The 18609-nt window shown below is 47.3% G+C and overlaps 1 protein-coding gene across 5 annotated transcripts in view; it reads left to right on the top strand.

Annotated features, from left to right (window-relative positions):
* Nucleotides 1-18609, top strand: part of LOC134983056 (zinc finger protein ZFP2-like) — a 266048-nt gene that overhangs the window by 73933 nt on the left and 173506 nt on the right. For all 5 annotated transcript variants that reach the window (XM_063948752.1, XM_063948750.1, XM_063948751.1 and 2 more), the window contains exon 3: nt 11192-11302. In XM_063948752.1, coding sequence (XP_063804822.1) covers nt 11192-11302 — 111 coding nt within the window. The remainder of the gene's footprint in view (nt 1-11191; nt 11303-18609) is intronic.

The following is an 18609-nucleotide window of genomic DNA, read 5'->3' as shown; positions in this document are numbered from 1 at the left end:
CTGCAGAGTCATCCGCACTCTCCCGCCCGTTTGGGAGCTTTGGTATAATCCCCATGGTCCTTACGGAGTCCCCAGCATCCACTTAGGACGTTAGAGAAAATAAGAATTTACTTACCGATAATTCTATTTCTCATAGTCCGTAGTGGATGCTGGGCGCCCATCCCAAGTGCGGATTGTCTGCAATACTTGTACATAGTTATTGTTACAAAAATCGGGTTATTATTGTTGTGAGCCATCTTTCAGAGGCTCCTCTGTTATCATGCTGTTAACTGGGTTCAGATCACAGGTTGTACGGTGTGATTGGTGTGGCTGGTATGAGTCTTACCCGGGATTCAAAATCCTTCCTTATTGTGTACGCTCGTCCGGGCACAGTATCCTAACTGAGGCTTGGAGGAGGGTCATGGGGGGAGGAGCCAGTGCACACCAGATAGTCCTAAAGCTTTCTTTAGATGTGCCCAGTCTCCTGCGGAGCCGCTATTCCCCATGGTCCTTACGGAGTCCCCAGCATCCACTACGGACTATGAGAAATAGAATTATCAGTAAGTAAATTCTTATTTTTAATACCTACCGGTAAATCCTTTTCTCTTAGTCCTTAGAGGATGCTGGGCGCCCGTCCCTGTGCGGGCTGTATCTGCAGTTTTCTTGTAGGTACGCTCATGTTGCGTTGAGTTCAGTCAGTCTGTGACTGATGTTGGTCATGCCGTTACATGCGTTGTTGTTGAATGCCATGTTGTACGGCGTGTTAGTGGTGTGAGCTGGTATGTGTCTCACCTTAGTTTAAAATAATTAAATAAATCCTTTTCCTCGAAATGTCCTTCTCCCTGGGCACAGTACCTATAACTGAGGTCTGGGGGAGGGGCATAGAGGGAGGAGCCAGTTCACACCCATTCAAAGTCTTATAGTGTGCCCATGTCTCCTGCGGATCCCGTCTATACCCCATGGTTCTTGAAGCATCCCCAGCATTCTCTACGGACTAAGAGAAAAGGATTTACCGGTAGGTATTAAAATCCTATTTTTTCTAAGAGTTGTTAGGTACAGGGAGGCTTCTGGCAACAGCCTCCTTGGAGGGGGAGTAGGAACCAACTCTAGAAGTTAATGTTTCTCTATCTTTGCTGACAGGACACTGAGTGTCTGAGGGTGTTGATCGCAAGCAAGAAGGAGGAATCCTACTTCTGATTGCTCCAGCTGATGGCGTCTCGACACAATCACAAGGTTCCTTTCTTCGGAGCAAGGACAAGGGATCCTAAAGCAGCGTTCGTGGATGCTCTGTCTATCCCATGGAACTTTCGGCTCCCGTATGTGTTCCCTCCGGTGTCACTGCTGCCCAGAGTAATACGGAAGTTCAAGCAAGAAGGAGGAAACCTACTTGTAATCGCTCCAGCGTGGCCCAGGCGGCACTGGTTCTCCGATCTACAGGGCCTCTCGCTAGATCGTCCCCTTCTACTTCCACAACGCCCAGACCTCCTCGTTCAGGTCCCCTGTGTCTACCAGGATTTGGGCCGGCTGACTTTGACGGCGTGGCTCTTGAAGCTTCAGTTCTGAGGGCCAAAGTTTTTTCTGAGGCGGTCATTCAAACAATGTTGAAGGCCTGTAAACCGGCTTCTGCTTGGATTTATTATAGAGTCTGGAATTCTTACTTCACCTGGTGTGCGGCTAAGAATTTTGATGCGTGCAAGTTCAATTCTGCCAAACTTTTGGCATTTCTGCAGCGGAGCCTGAACTCAGGCCTTCGTCTGGCCCCCCTCAAGGTTAATGTTTCAGCCTTGTCGATATGGTTTCAGAGAAAAATTGCGTCTCTGCCTGACATTCATACTTTCACTCAGGGTGTTCTTAGGATTCAACCTCCCTATGTCCCTCCTGTGGCTCCTTGGGATTTGTCTGTTGTTCTGGATGCCCTGCAAGAGTCTCCGTTTGAACCTCTTGAGTCTGTGGACCTTAAATGGTTTACGCTTAAGGTCTTGTTTTTGCTGGCTATTGCCTCTGCTAGACGGGTTTTCAGACTTGGGTGCCTTATCCTGTCTGTCTCCCTTTCTGATTTTTCACCGTGACCGTGCGGTTCTTAGAACTCGCCCTGGTTATCTACCTAAGGTGGTATCATCTTTCCACCTTAACCAAGAGATTGTGGTTCCGGCCTTTATCTCTCCTGATTTGTCCTTCAAAGAGCGGTCTTTGGATGTGGTCCAGGCTCTCCGTATCTATGTGAAGCAAACCGCCTCCCTTAGGAGATATGATTCTCTCTTTTTTTGGGGGGGGGTTTCATAAACGTGGCTGGCCTGCGAATAAGCAGACCTTGGCCAGATGGATTAGGATGGTGATTGCACAAGCTTATGTACATGCTGGTCTTTCACCACCTGCTTCTATCAAGGCCCATTCTACTCAGTCTGTTGGACCTTCTTGGGCGGCCCGCCGAGGTGCGTCCCTAGAACAATTGTGCAAGGCGTCTACGTGGTCCTTTGATACTTCTGCTTCCCAGGATGCTACCTCGCAGAAAGAGATTTAACAAAGGTAAGTTCTTACCATAAATCTCCTTTTTTTTTCCCCTCAAAATTCTACACACAATACCCCATAATGATAACGTGAAAAAGTGTATTTTTTATTTTTTTGCAAATGTATTAAAAATAATAAACTAAGAGATCACATGTACATAAGCATTCACAGCCTTTGCTCAATACTTTGTTCATGCACCTTTGGCAGCAATTACAGCCTCAAGTCTTTTTGAATATGATGCCACAAGCTTGGCACACCTATCTTTGGGCAGTTTCGCCCATTCCTCTTTGCAGCACCTCTCAAACTCCATCAGGTTGGATGGGAAGCGTCGGTGCACAGCCATTTTCAGATCGCTCCAGAGATGTTCAATCAGATTCAAGTCTGGGCTCTGGCTGGGCCACTCACATTCACAAAGTTGTCCTGAAGCCACTACTTTGAATTTTAGGCTGTGTGCTTAGGGTCGTTGTCCTGCTGAAAGATGAACTGTCACCCCAGTCTGAGGTCAAGAGCGCTCTGGAGCAGGTTTTCATCCAGGATGTCTCTGTACATTGCTGCATTCATCTTTCCCTCTATCCTGACTAGTCTCCCAGTTCCTGCCGCTGAAAAACATCCCCACAGCATGATGCTGCCACCACCATGCTTCACTGTAGGGATGGTATTGGTTTCCCCCAAACATGACGCCTCTCATTCATGCCAAAGAGTTCAATCTTTGTCTCATCAGACCAGAGAATTTTGTTTCGGATGGTCTGAGAGTACTTCAGGTGCATTTTGGCAAACTGCAGGCGGGCTGCCATGTGCTTTTTACTAAGGAGTGGATTCCGTTTGGCCACTCTACCATACAGGCCTGATTGGTGGATTGCTGCAGAGATGGTTGTCCTTCTGGTAGGTTCTCCTCTCTCCACAGAGGAATGCTGTAGCTATGACAGAGTGACCATCGGGTTCTTGGTCACCTCCCCCGATTGCTCAGTTTAGGCAGCCGGCCATCTCTAGGAAGAGTCCTGGTGGTTCCGAACTTCTTCCATTTGCAGATGATGGAGGCCACTGTGCTCATTGGGACCTTCAAAGCAGCAGATATTTTTCTGTACCCTTCCCCAGATTTGTGCCTCGAGACAATCCTGTCTCGGAGGTCTACAGACAATACCCTTGACTTCATGCTTGGTTTGTGCTCAGACATGCACTGTCAAGTGTGGGACCTTATATAGACAGGTGTGGGCCTTTCCAAATCATGTCCAATCAACTGAATTTACCACAGGTGGACTCCAATTAAACTGTAGGAATATCTCAAGATGATCAGTGGAAACAGGATGCACCTGAGCTCAATTTTGAGCTTCATGGCAAAGGCTGTGAATACTTATGTACATGTGATTTCTTAGTTTATTTGTAATAAATTTGCAAAAATCTAAAAAAAAAATTCTTACGTTGTCATTATGGGGTATTGGGGGTAATTCCAAGTTGATCGCAGCAGGAACTTTGTTAGCAGTTGGGCAAAACCATGTGCACTGCAGGGGAGGCAGATATAACATGTGCAGAGAGAGTTAGATTTGGGTGGGTTATATTGTTTCTGTGCAGGGTAAATACTGGCTGCTTTATTTTTACACTGCAATTTAGATTGCAGATTGAACACACCACACCTAGGGAGGCCAATCCCGGGGCATTTTTTCAATCCCGAGATTCGGGATTGAAAAATGCTCAATCCCGGGATTGCAGTAGGGAGCAGGGAAAGTATATGTGGAGGGCAGCAAGGCAGGGTGGATGTAGGGAGCAAGGGAGAGTGGGAGTAGGGAGCAGCGGGAGAGTGGGAGTATGGAGCAGCGCTAGGGTGGGAGTATGGAGCAGTGGGAGTAGGGAGCAAAGGGAGGATGTCAGGAGCAGAGAGTGTGGGTGTAGGTAGCGAAGATAAACACTTATGGGCGGGCCGCGGGCACCAGCTATGGACACACACACTGACCGCGCTGGCAGCATTTCAAACGTAGCGCTGGCCGCCAGCCAGTCAGAACTGGCAGTCCGGCAGCCAATCAGGGGCCGCGGCTGCTGCCGCTTCCCTAATTGGATGCCGGTCTGCCAGCTCTGATTGGCTGGCGGCCGGCGCTACGTTTGAAATGCCGCCAGCGCGGTCAGTACGTATGTCCTTAGCTGATGTAACTCCCTCGCTGACAGCCGGGCAGCGCTGAGCTATAGTGCTCAGCGCTGTCCGGCAAAACTGCGCATGCGCACTCTAATCCCGTGAATCCCGGGATTGGAGGCTCCAATCCCGGGATTCAAATCCCGGCATTTTTGGGCCCAAATCCCGGGACCCCGCCGATCCCGCTCCCGGGATTGGCCCCCCTAACCACACCCAAATCTAACTCTCTCTGCACATGTTACATCTGCCTCCCCTGCAGTGCACATGGTTTGGCCAACTGCTAACAAAATTCCTGCTGCGATCAACTTGGAATTACCCCCATTGTGTGTAGAATTTTGAGGGAAAAAATAAATGAATTTCATTTTGAGATAAAGCTGTAACATAACAAAATGTGGAACAAGTTAAGTGCTGTGAATACTTTCCGGATGCACTGTATACATTCCGGGAGCCCTCAACTGGGAAGCAGACTTCCTCAGTCTCCAGGACTTTCACGCAGGAGAATTGCCTCTCCATTCAGACGCCTTCCAACCTCTAGTGGACAAGTGGGGTCTTCCAGTTGTCGACCTTATGGCTTTGCGACACAACCATAAGGTTCCGGTGTACGGATCCCGGGATACACAAGCAACTTTCCTCCAGTATTCCTTCTGCCAAAGGTTCTGCGGAATCTCAAACAGGAAGGAGGCAACTGTGGTAGCCCCAGTGTAGCCCAGACGACATTGGTTCTCGGACCTACAAGGCCTATCACTGGGAGTTCCACTTCCACTCCGCCAAGACCTCTTGTCTAAGGGACCGTGTCTACACCTGGCCCTGCCAGGTCTGTCTTTGACGGCATGGCTCTTCAGTATTCCTTCCTGATGGCGAAAGGCTTTTCTCGACTAGTAGTGCAAACCATGCTTAAGGCATGAAAGCCGGCCTCTGCCCGCATCTACTACCAGATTTGACATACCTAATTCCAGTGGTGTGCTTCCAGGCACTATGACCCTGCTGTTTTCCGGATTTCCAGGATTCTGGTCTGCAATGGGGATTAAGCCTGGGCCTTCGCCTGGCTTCTCTCAATGTGTATGTCTCTGCTTTGTATGGTTTCTACACAGGATTGCTCCTCTACCGGATGCCCGCACCTTCCTACAGGCTGTTCTCAGAGTCCAGCATCCCTACGTCCCTCCTGTGGCTTTGTGGGATCCGTCTGTGGTTCTGGACGCTCTTCAATGGGCTCCCTTTGAACTTTTGGAAACAGTTGACCTGAAATGGCTCACTGCTAAGACCTTATTCCTCCTGGCCATTGCATCTGCCAGACGAGTGTTTGACTTGGGTGATCTCTCCTGTCGCCCTCCTTTCCTGATTTTTCGGATAGAGCCGTACTTTGTACCAGACCGGGTTACCTACCTAAGGTGATCTCCCGTTTCCATTTGAATGAGGACATTGTGGTTCCGGCCTTCGTCTCCACAGATATCTCACCTGCTGAGCGTTCTTTGGACTTGGTTCGGGTTCTCTGTATCTATGTTGACCGAACCAGTTTCCTAAGAAGATTGGATTCCCTTTTCATCCTTTATAGTTTTCACAAGCGTGGTGGTGTCCTATGTAAGTCATTGCAGATGCACACTGAATGGGGTTCCTAGGCACACTCTTCACTGTGTTTATTCCGGCTGTGGGAATTCTACAGTATATACTCTGGGGTATAGACTGGTGGTAGTGGAGCCTGGCACTTTGCTGTAGGAGGGCCTGGTTAGGCACTTTGCGGAGGATAAGGGTTAGGCTGCATAAGGGCACATTTAGGGTTAGGCACTGTGGGGGAAGTTTAGGTTTAATATCAAAACATTGTGTAGATCTGTTGACTGTATATTGTCAATCTTCTTATCCACACCCCTCTTCAATAACCGGCATTCTGATTTTTGAGACATTTTTTATTTTGCTTTACGCATTTTGGCACAGATCTGGTCGTGCTCTCATTGTAGCTGTTTCTCGAGGAAGAGATTATTCTAGTTTTATTTTATTTTTTATGCACCTTTTGAAGAAATGTTTGGTTTATGTTTTAACCCTGTGGCATACTTTGGGATTGATTGTGTCCATCTAATCATGTTGTTTCTGTACTGTATTATGTTCATTCTATCTGTTAAGCGCCTTGAGTCCTATTGGAGAAAGAGAGCGCTCTATAAATAAAATGATTCTTATTTTTCAGTCATCATTAATATTTTTATATTTGCGGAGGTTGGTTTTTTCTAATTCTGCTTTCACACTATTTATCAATCTACACCATTGCACAAACACTACTAGCTGTCATTCTTAAACTTATCATTTTCATTTATTTTGACTTTGACAAGACCTATTATTTGATGCTACGTTATCGCAGGTCATGTGATCAGATTCATTCTTGTGTGTGTAACCCTAAAGGTTGATCTAATGGTCCTTTCTGCTGCGGGGTACACTGGGCTCCACAAGGATTCACATCGGGGTGTAGAGTAGGATCTTGATCCGAGGCACCAACAGGCTCAAAGCTTTTGACTGTTCCCAAGATGCACAGCGCCGCCTCCTCTATAACCCCGCCTCCATGCTCAGGGAGCTCAGTGTGTAAGTTGGTGCCATGCAGTAAGCAGGCAGGTAACAGGAGGGCTGCCTCAGGCAGTCTATTAATAGCTTTAATGACAGAAAAAGATTTTATTTCTAACAAGACTTCCAGGGCTGCTGCAGACACACCCTCACCCCCAGCGGCGCTGTATACTCCTGCGCCCTGGTTGTGCGGCTCCCTCACCCCCAGCGTCTCTGTATACTCCTGCGCCCTGGTTGTGCGGCTCCCTCACCCCCAGCGTCTCTGTATACTCCTGCGCCCTGGTCACTGTAGCGGAGGCGCTGGCCAGGGTCATATCATGGGCACAGGTCAGGGGGAATTTTATTATTAAACCTCCGTTTTACACCGCCCGCAAGCACCCGGTGGGGATGCCAGCAGGGGGAGCAGGTCGGACCTGTAGCCCCTCCCCCATGGCGCCATTTCTACAAATGTTCCCGCCCTGGAGCTGCTTCCCTCTCCCTCATTCCCGGTCAGCAGCCATTACAGATAGAGCCTTGCTGTTCCTGGGATTGCTGGGGCAAATCCTCCTCTGTGGAACCGCCTGATCACCAGCGCTGTGCCTCATACAGGACACTTAGTATTCTACCTGTCACTGGGACTGTGTTAGTTAAGAAAGAGTGCATACTGTCAGGGTTGTGTGGTACAAACACCCTTCTATTCACCGCTGTTTCTAGTCCCGAAACCGAACGGGTCCTCGTGGCCCATTCTCATTCTGAAGTCCTTGAACAAACATATGCAGGTCTCCAAGTTCCGTATGGAAACTCTGCGCTCTATTGTTCTGGCCTTGGAGCCTGGGGACTATATGGTCTCCCTGAATATACTGGATGCCTTCCTGCATATTCCTGTTGCGGTATCTCATCAACAGTACCTGCGGTTTGCGGTGGGCAACCTTCATTACCAATTTCGGGCGTTACCCTTTGGTTTGACAACGGCTACCCGAGTCTTCACCAAAGTAATGGCGGTTATGACAGCTTCACTCCACCGTCCAAGGGGTCAGGATGCTACCATACTTGGACGATTTGTTGATCCTGGCATATTCCCCAGAACTTCTCCTGTGTCATCTCGATCTGATGGTCCAGTGCATGACGGCCCACGGTGGCTGATCAACTGGAAGAAATCCTCCTTGGTTCCTGCTCGGAGCATGTTATACCTGGGAGCGTTATTGGACACTCACAACCAGCGGTTGTCCCTGTCTCAGGAGAAAGTCCTGAAGCTTCAGGACAGGATTCGATGCTTCCTATCTCGTCCGCAAGTGTCGATACATTCGACAATGCAAGTGCTGGGTCTCATGGTGTCGGCTTTCAACATGGTGGAGTATGCTCAGTTCCACTCTCGCCCTCTGCAGAAGTGGGACGGCCTGCATCACCGGATCAGATCTCACATGATCACATTGTCTCCGGAGGTCCGCCTGTCACTGAGCTGATGGCTGCAGGACCAACAATTGAGCAGAGGCCGTCCCTTCTGGATATCCGACTGGGTCCTTCTGACGACGGATGTCAGTCTGAGAGGTTGGGGCGCAGTGTTGGATCAACACTCTCTTCAAGGTCGGTGGACCGAGGAAGAGTCTCGACTCCCGATAAATATTCTGGAATTGCAGGCAGTGTTCAATGTGTTGACAATGGCCCGGCATCTGATACAGAACAGACCTGTTCAAGTACAATCGGACAACGCCACCACGGTGGCGTACATCAATCATCAAGGCGGCACTCGAAGCAATGAGGGAAGTATCACGGATTCTTCAGTGGGCAGAACGTCATCTGCCGGCTATATCCGCAGTGTTCATTCCGGGCGTCCTGAACTGGGAAGCGGACTATCTCAGTCGTCAGGACGTACACGCAGGAGAGTGGAGCCTTCATCCGGAGGTGTTTCAACTTCTCGTGGACATGTGGGGCCTTCCAGATGTGGATCTGATGGCGTCTCGACACAATCACAAGGTTCCAGTCTTCGGAGCAAGGACACGGGAACCTCAAGCAGCGTTCGTGGACGCTCTGGCAATTTCATGGAATTTTCAGATGCCCTATGAGTTCCCTCCGGTATCACTCCTGCCCAGAGTAATACGGAAGTTCAGCAAGAAGGCGGAAACCTGCTTCTGGTCGCTCCGGCGTGGCCCAGGCGGCACTGGTTCTCCGACCTACTGGGTCTCTCGTGGGATCGTCCCCTTCTACTTCCACAACGACCAGAACTCCTCGTTCAGGGCCCTTGTGTTTACCAGGATTTGGCCTGTCTGGCTTTGACAGCATGGCTCTTGAAGCTTCCGTCCTGAGGGCCAAGGGTTTTTCTGAGGCGGTCGTTCAAACTATGTTGAAGGCCCGTAAGCCGGCTTCTGCTCGGATCTATTATATGGTCTGGAATGCTTACTTTACTTGGTGCGCATCTCATAATCATGACGTTTTTAAGTTTAGTACGGTCAAACTGTTGTCCTTTCTACAACAGGGCTTGGACTTAGGCCTGCGTCTGGTCTCCCTCAAGGTTCACATCTCTGCCTTGTCAGTTTGGTTTCAGAGAAAAATTGCTACCCTACCTGATGTCCATACATTCGCTCAGGGTGTGTTGCGGATTCAGCCTCCTTATGTGCCACCTGTGGCCCCTTGGGACTTGTCGGTGGTGTTGGAGGCCTTACAAGAGTCTCCATTCGAACCTCTTGCATCTGCTGACCTTAAGTGGCTTTTCCTTAAGGTCCTATTCTTGCTGGTGATTGCTTCAGCTAGAAGGGTCTCGGACTTGGGTGCTTTATCCTGTAAGTCCCCCTATTTGATTTTTCACCGTGACCGGTCAGTTCTTAGAATGCAGCCAGGTTACTTACCTAAGGTGGTGCCTTCCTTCCACCTTAACCAGGAGATTGTGGTTCCGGCCTTTAATTCTCCTGAGTTGTCTACCAAAGAGCGATCTTTGGATGTGGTACGGGACCTCCGTATCTACGTGAAGAGATTTTCCTCCATTAGGAAGTCTGATTCTCTTTTTGTGTTGTTTGATTTTCACAAACGTGGCTGGCCTGCTTCCCAGTAGACTCTGGCCAGATGGATTAGAATGGTGATTGCACATGCTTATGTACAGGCTGGTCGTCCAGCTCCTGCTACCAATAAGGCCCATTCTACTCGGTCGGTTGGACGTTCTTGGGCGTGGTGCGACCCTTGAACAATTGTGCAAGGCGGCTACGTGGTCCTCTGGGAACACGTTTATAAGGTTCTATGCCTTCGAAACCGCTGGGTACTTGTGCCCGCTACAGTGCGTTCCCTCCCATAAAGAACTTCTTTAGGACATCCCCGATGTGAATCCTTGTGGAGCCCAGTGTACCCCGCAGCAGAAAACGAGATTTATGGTAAGAACTTACCTTTGTTAAATCTCTTTCGGCGAGGTACACTGGGCTCCACAAGGCGCCCATCCTGACTCAAATAGCTTCTTTGGGTTGGTATTGGCATAGCCGCTGACACCCTCTCCTGCTGTGAGTGTGTGGTGTACTTGGCTACGAGCGGTTGTCGTCTCTGGTACCTGCTACTGCATTGGGCTGGTTAACGAAACTGAGCTCCTGTGCACGGAGTTGGGGTTATAGAGGAGGCAGCGCTGCGCATCTTGGGAACATTGAAAAGCTTTGAGCCTGTTGGTGCCTCGGATCAAGATCCTACTCTACACCCCGATGTGAATCCTTGTGGAGCCCAATGTTCCTCGCAGAAAGAGATTTAACAACGGTAAGTTCTTACCATAAACCTTGTTGTAATAATGAAGGACACTCTCCTGTTACATAGTGTAATGTGACCATTATATTATCACTAGTTACCAGCCTGTCACAATGACAGAACAACAAAGCTTAAATGTCATTGGAGACCGCTGTGCCTGCACGAATGGAGCAACAATTGACTTGCTCAGTTGGGCGCCATCTAGTGGCCGCCAGCGTGCACAACACTTGAATTCCCCCCATAGAGGAGAGGAGCAGCGTTAACCTTTATTATATAGAATAAATGCTATGTGGCTGTAGACTTCTTGTACATGGGTAAAGGGTTGGATGCCATTTCTTCTTCCAGGATGAAATGGTGACAGAGGGGGACAGCGCACTGTGTCTATCTCATGACAAGAAACATCTAGTGGATCAAATCATGAAGCTCGTTCTAGGGATCCTTCACTTAGTGAATGAGGTATGTGATTCCTCCCATGTTCCGTCTATTACTGAGTTACATCAATGTGTGATTCCTCCCATGTTCCCTCTATTACTGAGTTACACCAATGTGTGATTCCTCCCATGTTCCGTCTATTACTGAGTTACATCAATGTGTGATTCCTCCCATGTTCCGTCTATTACTGAGTTACACCAATGTGTGATTCCTCCCATGTTCCCTCTATTACTGAGTTACACCAATGCGTAATTCCTCCCATGTTCCGTCTATTACTGAGTTACACCAATGTGTGATTCCTCCCATGTCCCCTCTATTACTGAGTTACATCAATGTGTGATTCCTCCCATGTTCCCTCTATTACTGAGTTACACCAATGCGTGATTCCTCCCATGTTCCGTCTATTACTGAGTTACACTAATGTGTGATTCCTCCCATGTCCCCTCTATTACTGAGTTACACCAATGTGTGATTCCTCCCATGTCCCCTCTATTACTGCGTTACACCAATGTGTGATTCCTCCCATGTTCCGTCTATTACTGAGTTACACCAATGTGTGATTCCTCCCATGTTCCGTCTATTACTGAGTTACACCAATGTGTGATTCCTCCCATGTCCCCTCTATTACTGAGTTACACCAATGTGTGATTCCTCCCATGTTCCGTCTATTACTGAGTTACACCAATGTGTGATTCCTCCCATGTCCCCTCTATTACTGAGTTACACCAATGTCTGATTCCTCCCATGTCCCCTCTATTACTGAGTTACACCCAGAGCCGGCCATAGGCATAGGCAAACTAGGCAATTGCCTAGGGCATTTGATATGCCTAGGGGCATCAGCAGCTTCTGCTGATTAAAATGATATGCGGCATGCCTATATTCTGTGTGTAGCATTTCATATGCAGATACAGCCTCAGTCTCACACAGTATATAGGCATGCTGCATATCATTTTAATCAGCAGAATCTGATTGTGCATCCTAGCCACATAGCAATGCAAATAAGATGCGTTTTCATAAAAAAGGTGCCTGACGTTAGCATTGAGGCAAGTTTTATGAGGACATATCTGTATCCAAGCAGAGGAAGAGGTCACAGTGTTAGTGGCAGTGTGAGTGCTGTGTGCATGTGAGTGGGTTGGTTGTGCAGTAGTGTTCGGAATATGTGTAAGGAGCATTATGTTTGTCATGTAAAAATGCATTAATAATGTGCAACATATGTGTAAGGGGCACTATGTGTGTCAGTATGTGTATAAGGGCATTAATAATATGCGGCATATGTGTAACAGGGCACTACTGTATGTGTGTCATTATGTGTATAGGGGCACTAATAATGTGCAGCGAATGTGTAGGGGGCACTATGTATGTCATTGTGTATAAGGGCATTAATAATGTGCGGCATATATGTAAGGGACATTATGTGTAAAAGGGCATTAATAAAGGTTGTCATAATGTGTAAGGCGCATTATGTTTATAAGGACATTAATAATGTGTAAGGGGCATTACTGTGTGGAATTATGTGTATAAATGCATTACTGATGTGTGGCATTATGTGTATAAGGTGCTCTACTATGTGGCGTTGCGTATATAAAGGGCACTACTGTGTCGTCTAATATGAATAAAGAGCAATAGGGTGTGGTGTAATGTGAATAAGGAGCAATTCAGTGTGATGTAATGTGAATAAAGGGCTCTACTGTGAGGAGTAATATTTATAAGGTAAAGTAATACTACTGTGGGATGTAATATGAATTATGGACACTATCACATGATCAAATGTGAATAAAGTTGCAGTACTATGTGGCGTAATTGGAATTGTGGTTACCGCTGTGTGGCCATGCCCCTTGCCAGCAAAAACACACCCCTTTTTGGGCTGTACGCCAAATGTGCGAACTGTTCCTATTTAAAATATATTTAAAATATAGGGTGTACAAACACCAAAATAAGGACTGCTATGGGTGAGGAGTGATGGTGCTGGGAAAGAGGTGCAAGGTCAGAGGCGGAACCAGCGGTGGTGCTAGGGGGCACCAGCCAAAATCTTGCCTAGGGCATCATATTGGTTAGGGCCAGCTCTGGTTACACCAATGTGTGATTCTTCCCATGTTCCCTCTATTACTGAGTTACACCAATGTGTGATTCTTCCCATGTTCCCTCTATTACTGAGTTACACCAATGTGTGATTCCTCCCATGTCTCCTCTAATACTGAGTTACACCAATGTATGATTCCTCCCATGTCCCCTCTATTACTGAGTTACACCAATGTATGATTCCTCCCATGTCCCCTCTATTACTGAGTTACACGAATGTGTGATTCCTCCCATGTCCCCTCTATTACTGAGTTACACCAATGTGTGATTCCTCCCATGTCCCCTCTATTACTGAGTTACACCAATGTGTCATTCCTCCCATGTCCCCTCTATTACTGAGTCACACCAATGTGTGATTCCTCCCATGTCTCCTCTATTACTGAGTTACACCAATGTGTGATTCCTCCCATGTCCCCTCTATTACTGAGTTACACCAATGTGTGATTTCTCCCATGTCCCCTCTATTACTGAGTTACACCAATGTGTGATTCTTCCCATGTTCCCTCTATTACTGAGTTACACCAATGTGTGATTCCTCCCATGTCCCCTCTAGTACTGAGTTACACCAATGTGTCTGATTCCTCCCATGTCCCCTCTATTACTGAGTTACACCAATGTGTCTGATTCCTCCCATGTCCCCTCTATTACTGAGTTACACCAATGTGTCTGATTCCTCCCATGTCCCCTCTATTACTGAGTTACACCAATGTGTCTGTTTCCTCCCATGTCCCCTCTATTACTGAGTTACACCAATGTGTGATTCCTCCCGTGTCCCCTCTATTACTGAGTTACACCAATGTGTGATTCCTCCTGTGTCCCCTCTATTACTGAGTTACACCAATGTGTGATTCCTCCCATGTCCCCTCTATTACTGAGTTACACCAATGTGTGATTCCTCCCATGTCTCCTCTATTACTGAGTTACACCAATGTGTGATTCCTCCCATGTCCCCTCTTTTACTGAGTTACACCAATGTCTGATTCTTCCCATGTCCCCTCTATTACTGAGTTACCCCAATGTGTGATTCCTCCCATGTCCCCTCTATTACTGAGTTACACCAATGTGTGATTCCTCCCATGTCTCCTCTAATACTGAGTTACACCAATGTCTGATTCTTCCCATGTTCCCTCTACTACTGAGTTACACCAATGTGTGATTCCTCCCATGTCCCCTCTATTACTGAGTTACACCAATGTGTGATTCCTCCCATGTCCCCTCTATTACTGAGTTACACCAATGTGTGATTCCTCCCATGTCCCCTCTATTACTGAGTTACACCAATGTGTGATTCCTCCCATGTTCCCTCTACTACTGAGTTACACCAATGTGTATGATTCCTCCCATGTTCCCTCTACTACTGAGTTACACCAATGTATGATTCTTCCCATGTCCCCTCTATTACTGAGTTACACGAATGTGTGATTCCTCCCATGTCCCCTCTATTACTGAGTTACACCAATGTGTGATTCCTCCCATGTCCCCTCTTTTACTGAGTTACACCAATGTCTGATTCTTCCCATGTCCCCTCTATTACTGAGTTACCCCAATGTGTGATTCCTCCCATGTCCCCTCTATTACTGAGTTGCACCAATGTCTGATTCCTCCCATGTCCCCTCTATTACTGAGTTACACCAATGTGTGATTCCTCCCATGTCTCCTCTAATACTGAGTTACACCAATGTCTGATTCTTCCCATGTTCCCTCTACTACTGAGTTACACCAATGTGTGATTCCTCCCATGTCCCCTCTATTACTGAGTTACACCAATGTGTGATACCTCCCATGTCCCCTCTATTACTGAGTTACACCAATGTGTGATTCCTCCCATGTCTCCTCTATTACTGAGTTACACCAATGTCTGATTCTTCCCATGTCCCCTCTATTACTGAGTTACACCAATGTGTGATTCCTCCCATGTCCCCTCTATTACTGAGTAACACCAATGTGTGATTCCTCCCTTGTCCCCTCTATTACTGAGTTACACCAATGTGTGATTCCTCCCATGTCCCCTCTATTACTGATTTACCCCAATGTGTGATTCCTCCCATGTCCCCTCTATTACTGGGTTACACCAATGTCTGATTCTTCCCATGTCCCCTCTATTACTGAGTTACACCAATGTGTGATTCCTCCCATGTCCCCTCTATTACTGGGTTACACCAATGTCTGATTCTTCCCATGTCCCCTCTATTACTGAGTTACACCAATGTGTGATTCCTCCCTTGTCCCCTCTATTACTGAGTTACACCAATGTGTGATTCCTCCCATGTCCCCTCTATTACTGATTTACCCCAATGTGTGATTCCTCCCATGTCCCCTCTATTACTGGGTTACACCAATGTGTGATTCCTCCCATGTCTCCTCTATTACTGAGTTACACCAATGTGTGATTCCTCCCATGTCCCCTCTATTACTGAGTTATACCAATGTGTGATTCCTCCCATGTCCCCTCTATTACTGAGTTACACCAATGTGTGATTCTTCCCATGTTCCCTCTATTACTGAGTTACACCAATGTGTCATTCCTCCCATGTCCCCTCTTTTACTGAGTTACACCAATGTGTGATTCTTCCCATGTTCCCTCTATTACTGAGTTACACCAATGTGTGATTCCTCCCATGTCCCCTCTATTACTGAGTTACACCGATGTCTGATTCCTCCCATGTCCCCTCTATTACTGAGTTACACCAATGTGTGATTCCTCCCATGTCCCCTCTATTACTGAGTTACACCAATGTGTGATTCCTCCCATGCCCCTCTATTACTGAGTTACACCAATGTGTGATTCCTCCCGTGTTCCGTCTATTACTGAGTTACACCAATGTGTGATTCCTCCCATGTCCCCTCTATTACTGAGTTACACCAATGTGTGATTCTTCCCATGTTCCCTCTATTACTGAGTTACACCAATGTGTCATTCCTCCCATGTCCCCTCTTTTACTGAGTTACACCAATGTGTGATTCTTCCCATGTTCCCTCTATTACTGACTTACACCAATGTGTGATTCCTCCCATGTCCCCTCTATTACTGAGTTACACCGATGTCTGATTCCTCCCATGTCCCCTCTATTACTGAGTTACACCAATGTGTGATTCCTCCCATGTCCCCTCTTTTACTGAGTTACACCAATGTGTGATTCTTCCCATGTTCCCTCTATTACTGAGTTACACCAATGTGTGATTCCTCCCATGTCCCCTCTATTACTGAGTTACACCGATGTCTGATTCCTCCCATGTCCCCTCTATTACTGAGTTACACCAATGTGTGATTCCTCCCATGTCCCCTCTATTACTGAGTTACACCAATGTGTGATTCCTCCCATGCCCCTCTATTACTGAGTTACACCAATGTGTGATTCCTCCCGTGTTCCGTCTATTACTGAGTTACACCAATGTGTGATTCCTCCCATGTCCCCTCTATTACTGAGTTACACCAATGTGTGATTCTTCCCATGTTCCCTCTATTACTGAGTTACACCAATGTGTCATTCCTCCCATGTCCCCTCTTTTACTGAGTTACACCAATGTGTGATTCTTCCCATGTTCCCTCTATTACTGACTTACACCAATGTGTGATTCCTCCCATGTCCCCTCTATTACTGAGTTACACCGATGTCTGATTCCTCCCATGTCCCCTCTATTACTGAGTTACACCAATGTGTGATTCCTCCCATGTCCCCTCTATTACTGAGTTACACCAATGTGTGATTCCTCCCATGCCCCTCTATTACTGAGTTACACCAATGTGTGATTCCTCCCGTGTTCCGTCTATTACTGAGTTACACCAATGTGTGATTCCTCCCATGTCCCCTCTATTACTGAGTTACACCAATGTGTGATTCCTCCCGTGTTCCGTCTATTACTGAGTTACACCAATGTGTGATTCCTCCCATGTCCCCTCTATTACTGAGTTACACCAATGTGTCTGATTCCTCCCATGTTCCGTCTATTACTGGGTTACACCAATGTGTGATTCCTCCCATGTCCCCTCTATTACTGAGTTACACCAATGTGTCTGATTCCTCCCATGTCCCCTCTATTACTGAGTTACACCAATGTGTGATTCCTCCCATGTCCCCTCTATTACTGAGTTACACCAATGTGTCTGCTTCCTCCCATGTCCCCTCTATTACTGAGTTACACCAATGTGTCTGCTTCCTCCCATGTCCCCTCTATTACTGAGTTACACCAATGTGTCTGCTTCCTCCCATGTCCCCTCTATTACTGAGTTACACCAATGTGTCTGCTTCCTCCCATGTCCCCTCTATTACTGAGTTACACCAATGTGTGATTCCTCCCATGTTCCCTCTATTACTGAGTTACACCAATGTGTGATTCCTCCCATGTCTCCTCTATTACTGAGTTACACCAATGTGTCTGCTTCCTCCCATGTCCCCTCTATTACTGAGTTACACCAATGTGTCTGCTTCCTCCCATGTCCCCTCTATTACTGAGTTACACCAATGTGTGATTCCTCCCATGTCCCCTCTATTACTGAGTCACACCAATGTGTGATTCCTCCCATGTCTCCTCTATTACTGAGTTACACCAATGTGTGATTCCTCCCATGTCCCCTCTATTACTGAGTTACACCAATGTGTGATTCCTCCCATGTCCCCTCTATTACTGAGTTACACCAATGTCTGATTCCTCCCATGTCCCCTCTATTACTGAGTTACACCAATGTGTGATTCCTCCCATGTCCCCTCTATTACTGAGTTACACCAATGTGTGATTCCTCCCATGCCCCTCTATTACTGAGTTACACCAATGTGTGATTCCTCCCGTGTTCCGTCTATTACTGAGTTACACCAATGTGTGATTCCTCCCATGTCTCCTCTATTACTGAGTTACACCAATGTGTCTGCTTCCTCCCATGTCCCCTCTATTACTGGGTTACACCAATGTGTCTGATTCCTCCCATGTCCCCTCTATTACTGAGTTACACCAATGTGTCTGCTTCCTCCCATGTCCCCTCTATTACTGAGTTACACCAATGTGTCTGCTTCCTCCCATGTCCCCTCTATTACTGAGTTACACCAATGTGTCTGATTCCTCCCATGTTCCGTCTATTACTGAGTTACACCAATGTGTGTGATTCCTCCCATGTTCCGTCTATTACTGAGTTACACCAATGTGTCTGATTCCTCCCATGTTCACTCTATTACTGAGTTACACCAATGTGTGATTCCTCCCATGCCCCCTCTATTACTGAGTTACACCAATGTGTGATTCCTCCCATGTCCCGTCTA

The sequence above is a fragment of the Pseudophryne corroboree genome, assembly GCF_028390025.1.
Source record: "Pseudophryne corroboree isolate aPseCor3 chromosome 2 unlocalized genomic scaffold, aPseCor3.hap2 SUPER_2_unloc_3, whole genome shotgun sequence".
NCBI classification, from domain to species: domain Eukaryota; kingdom Metazoa; phylum Chordata; class Amphibia; order Anura; family Myobatrachidae; genus Pseudophryne; species Pseudophryne corroboree.
Note: the sequence above shows the minus strand (reverse complement) of the source record. Positions and strands in the feature narration are given on the sequence as shown.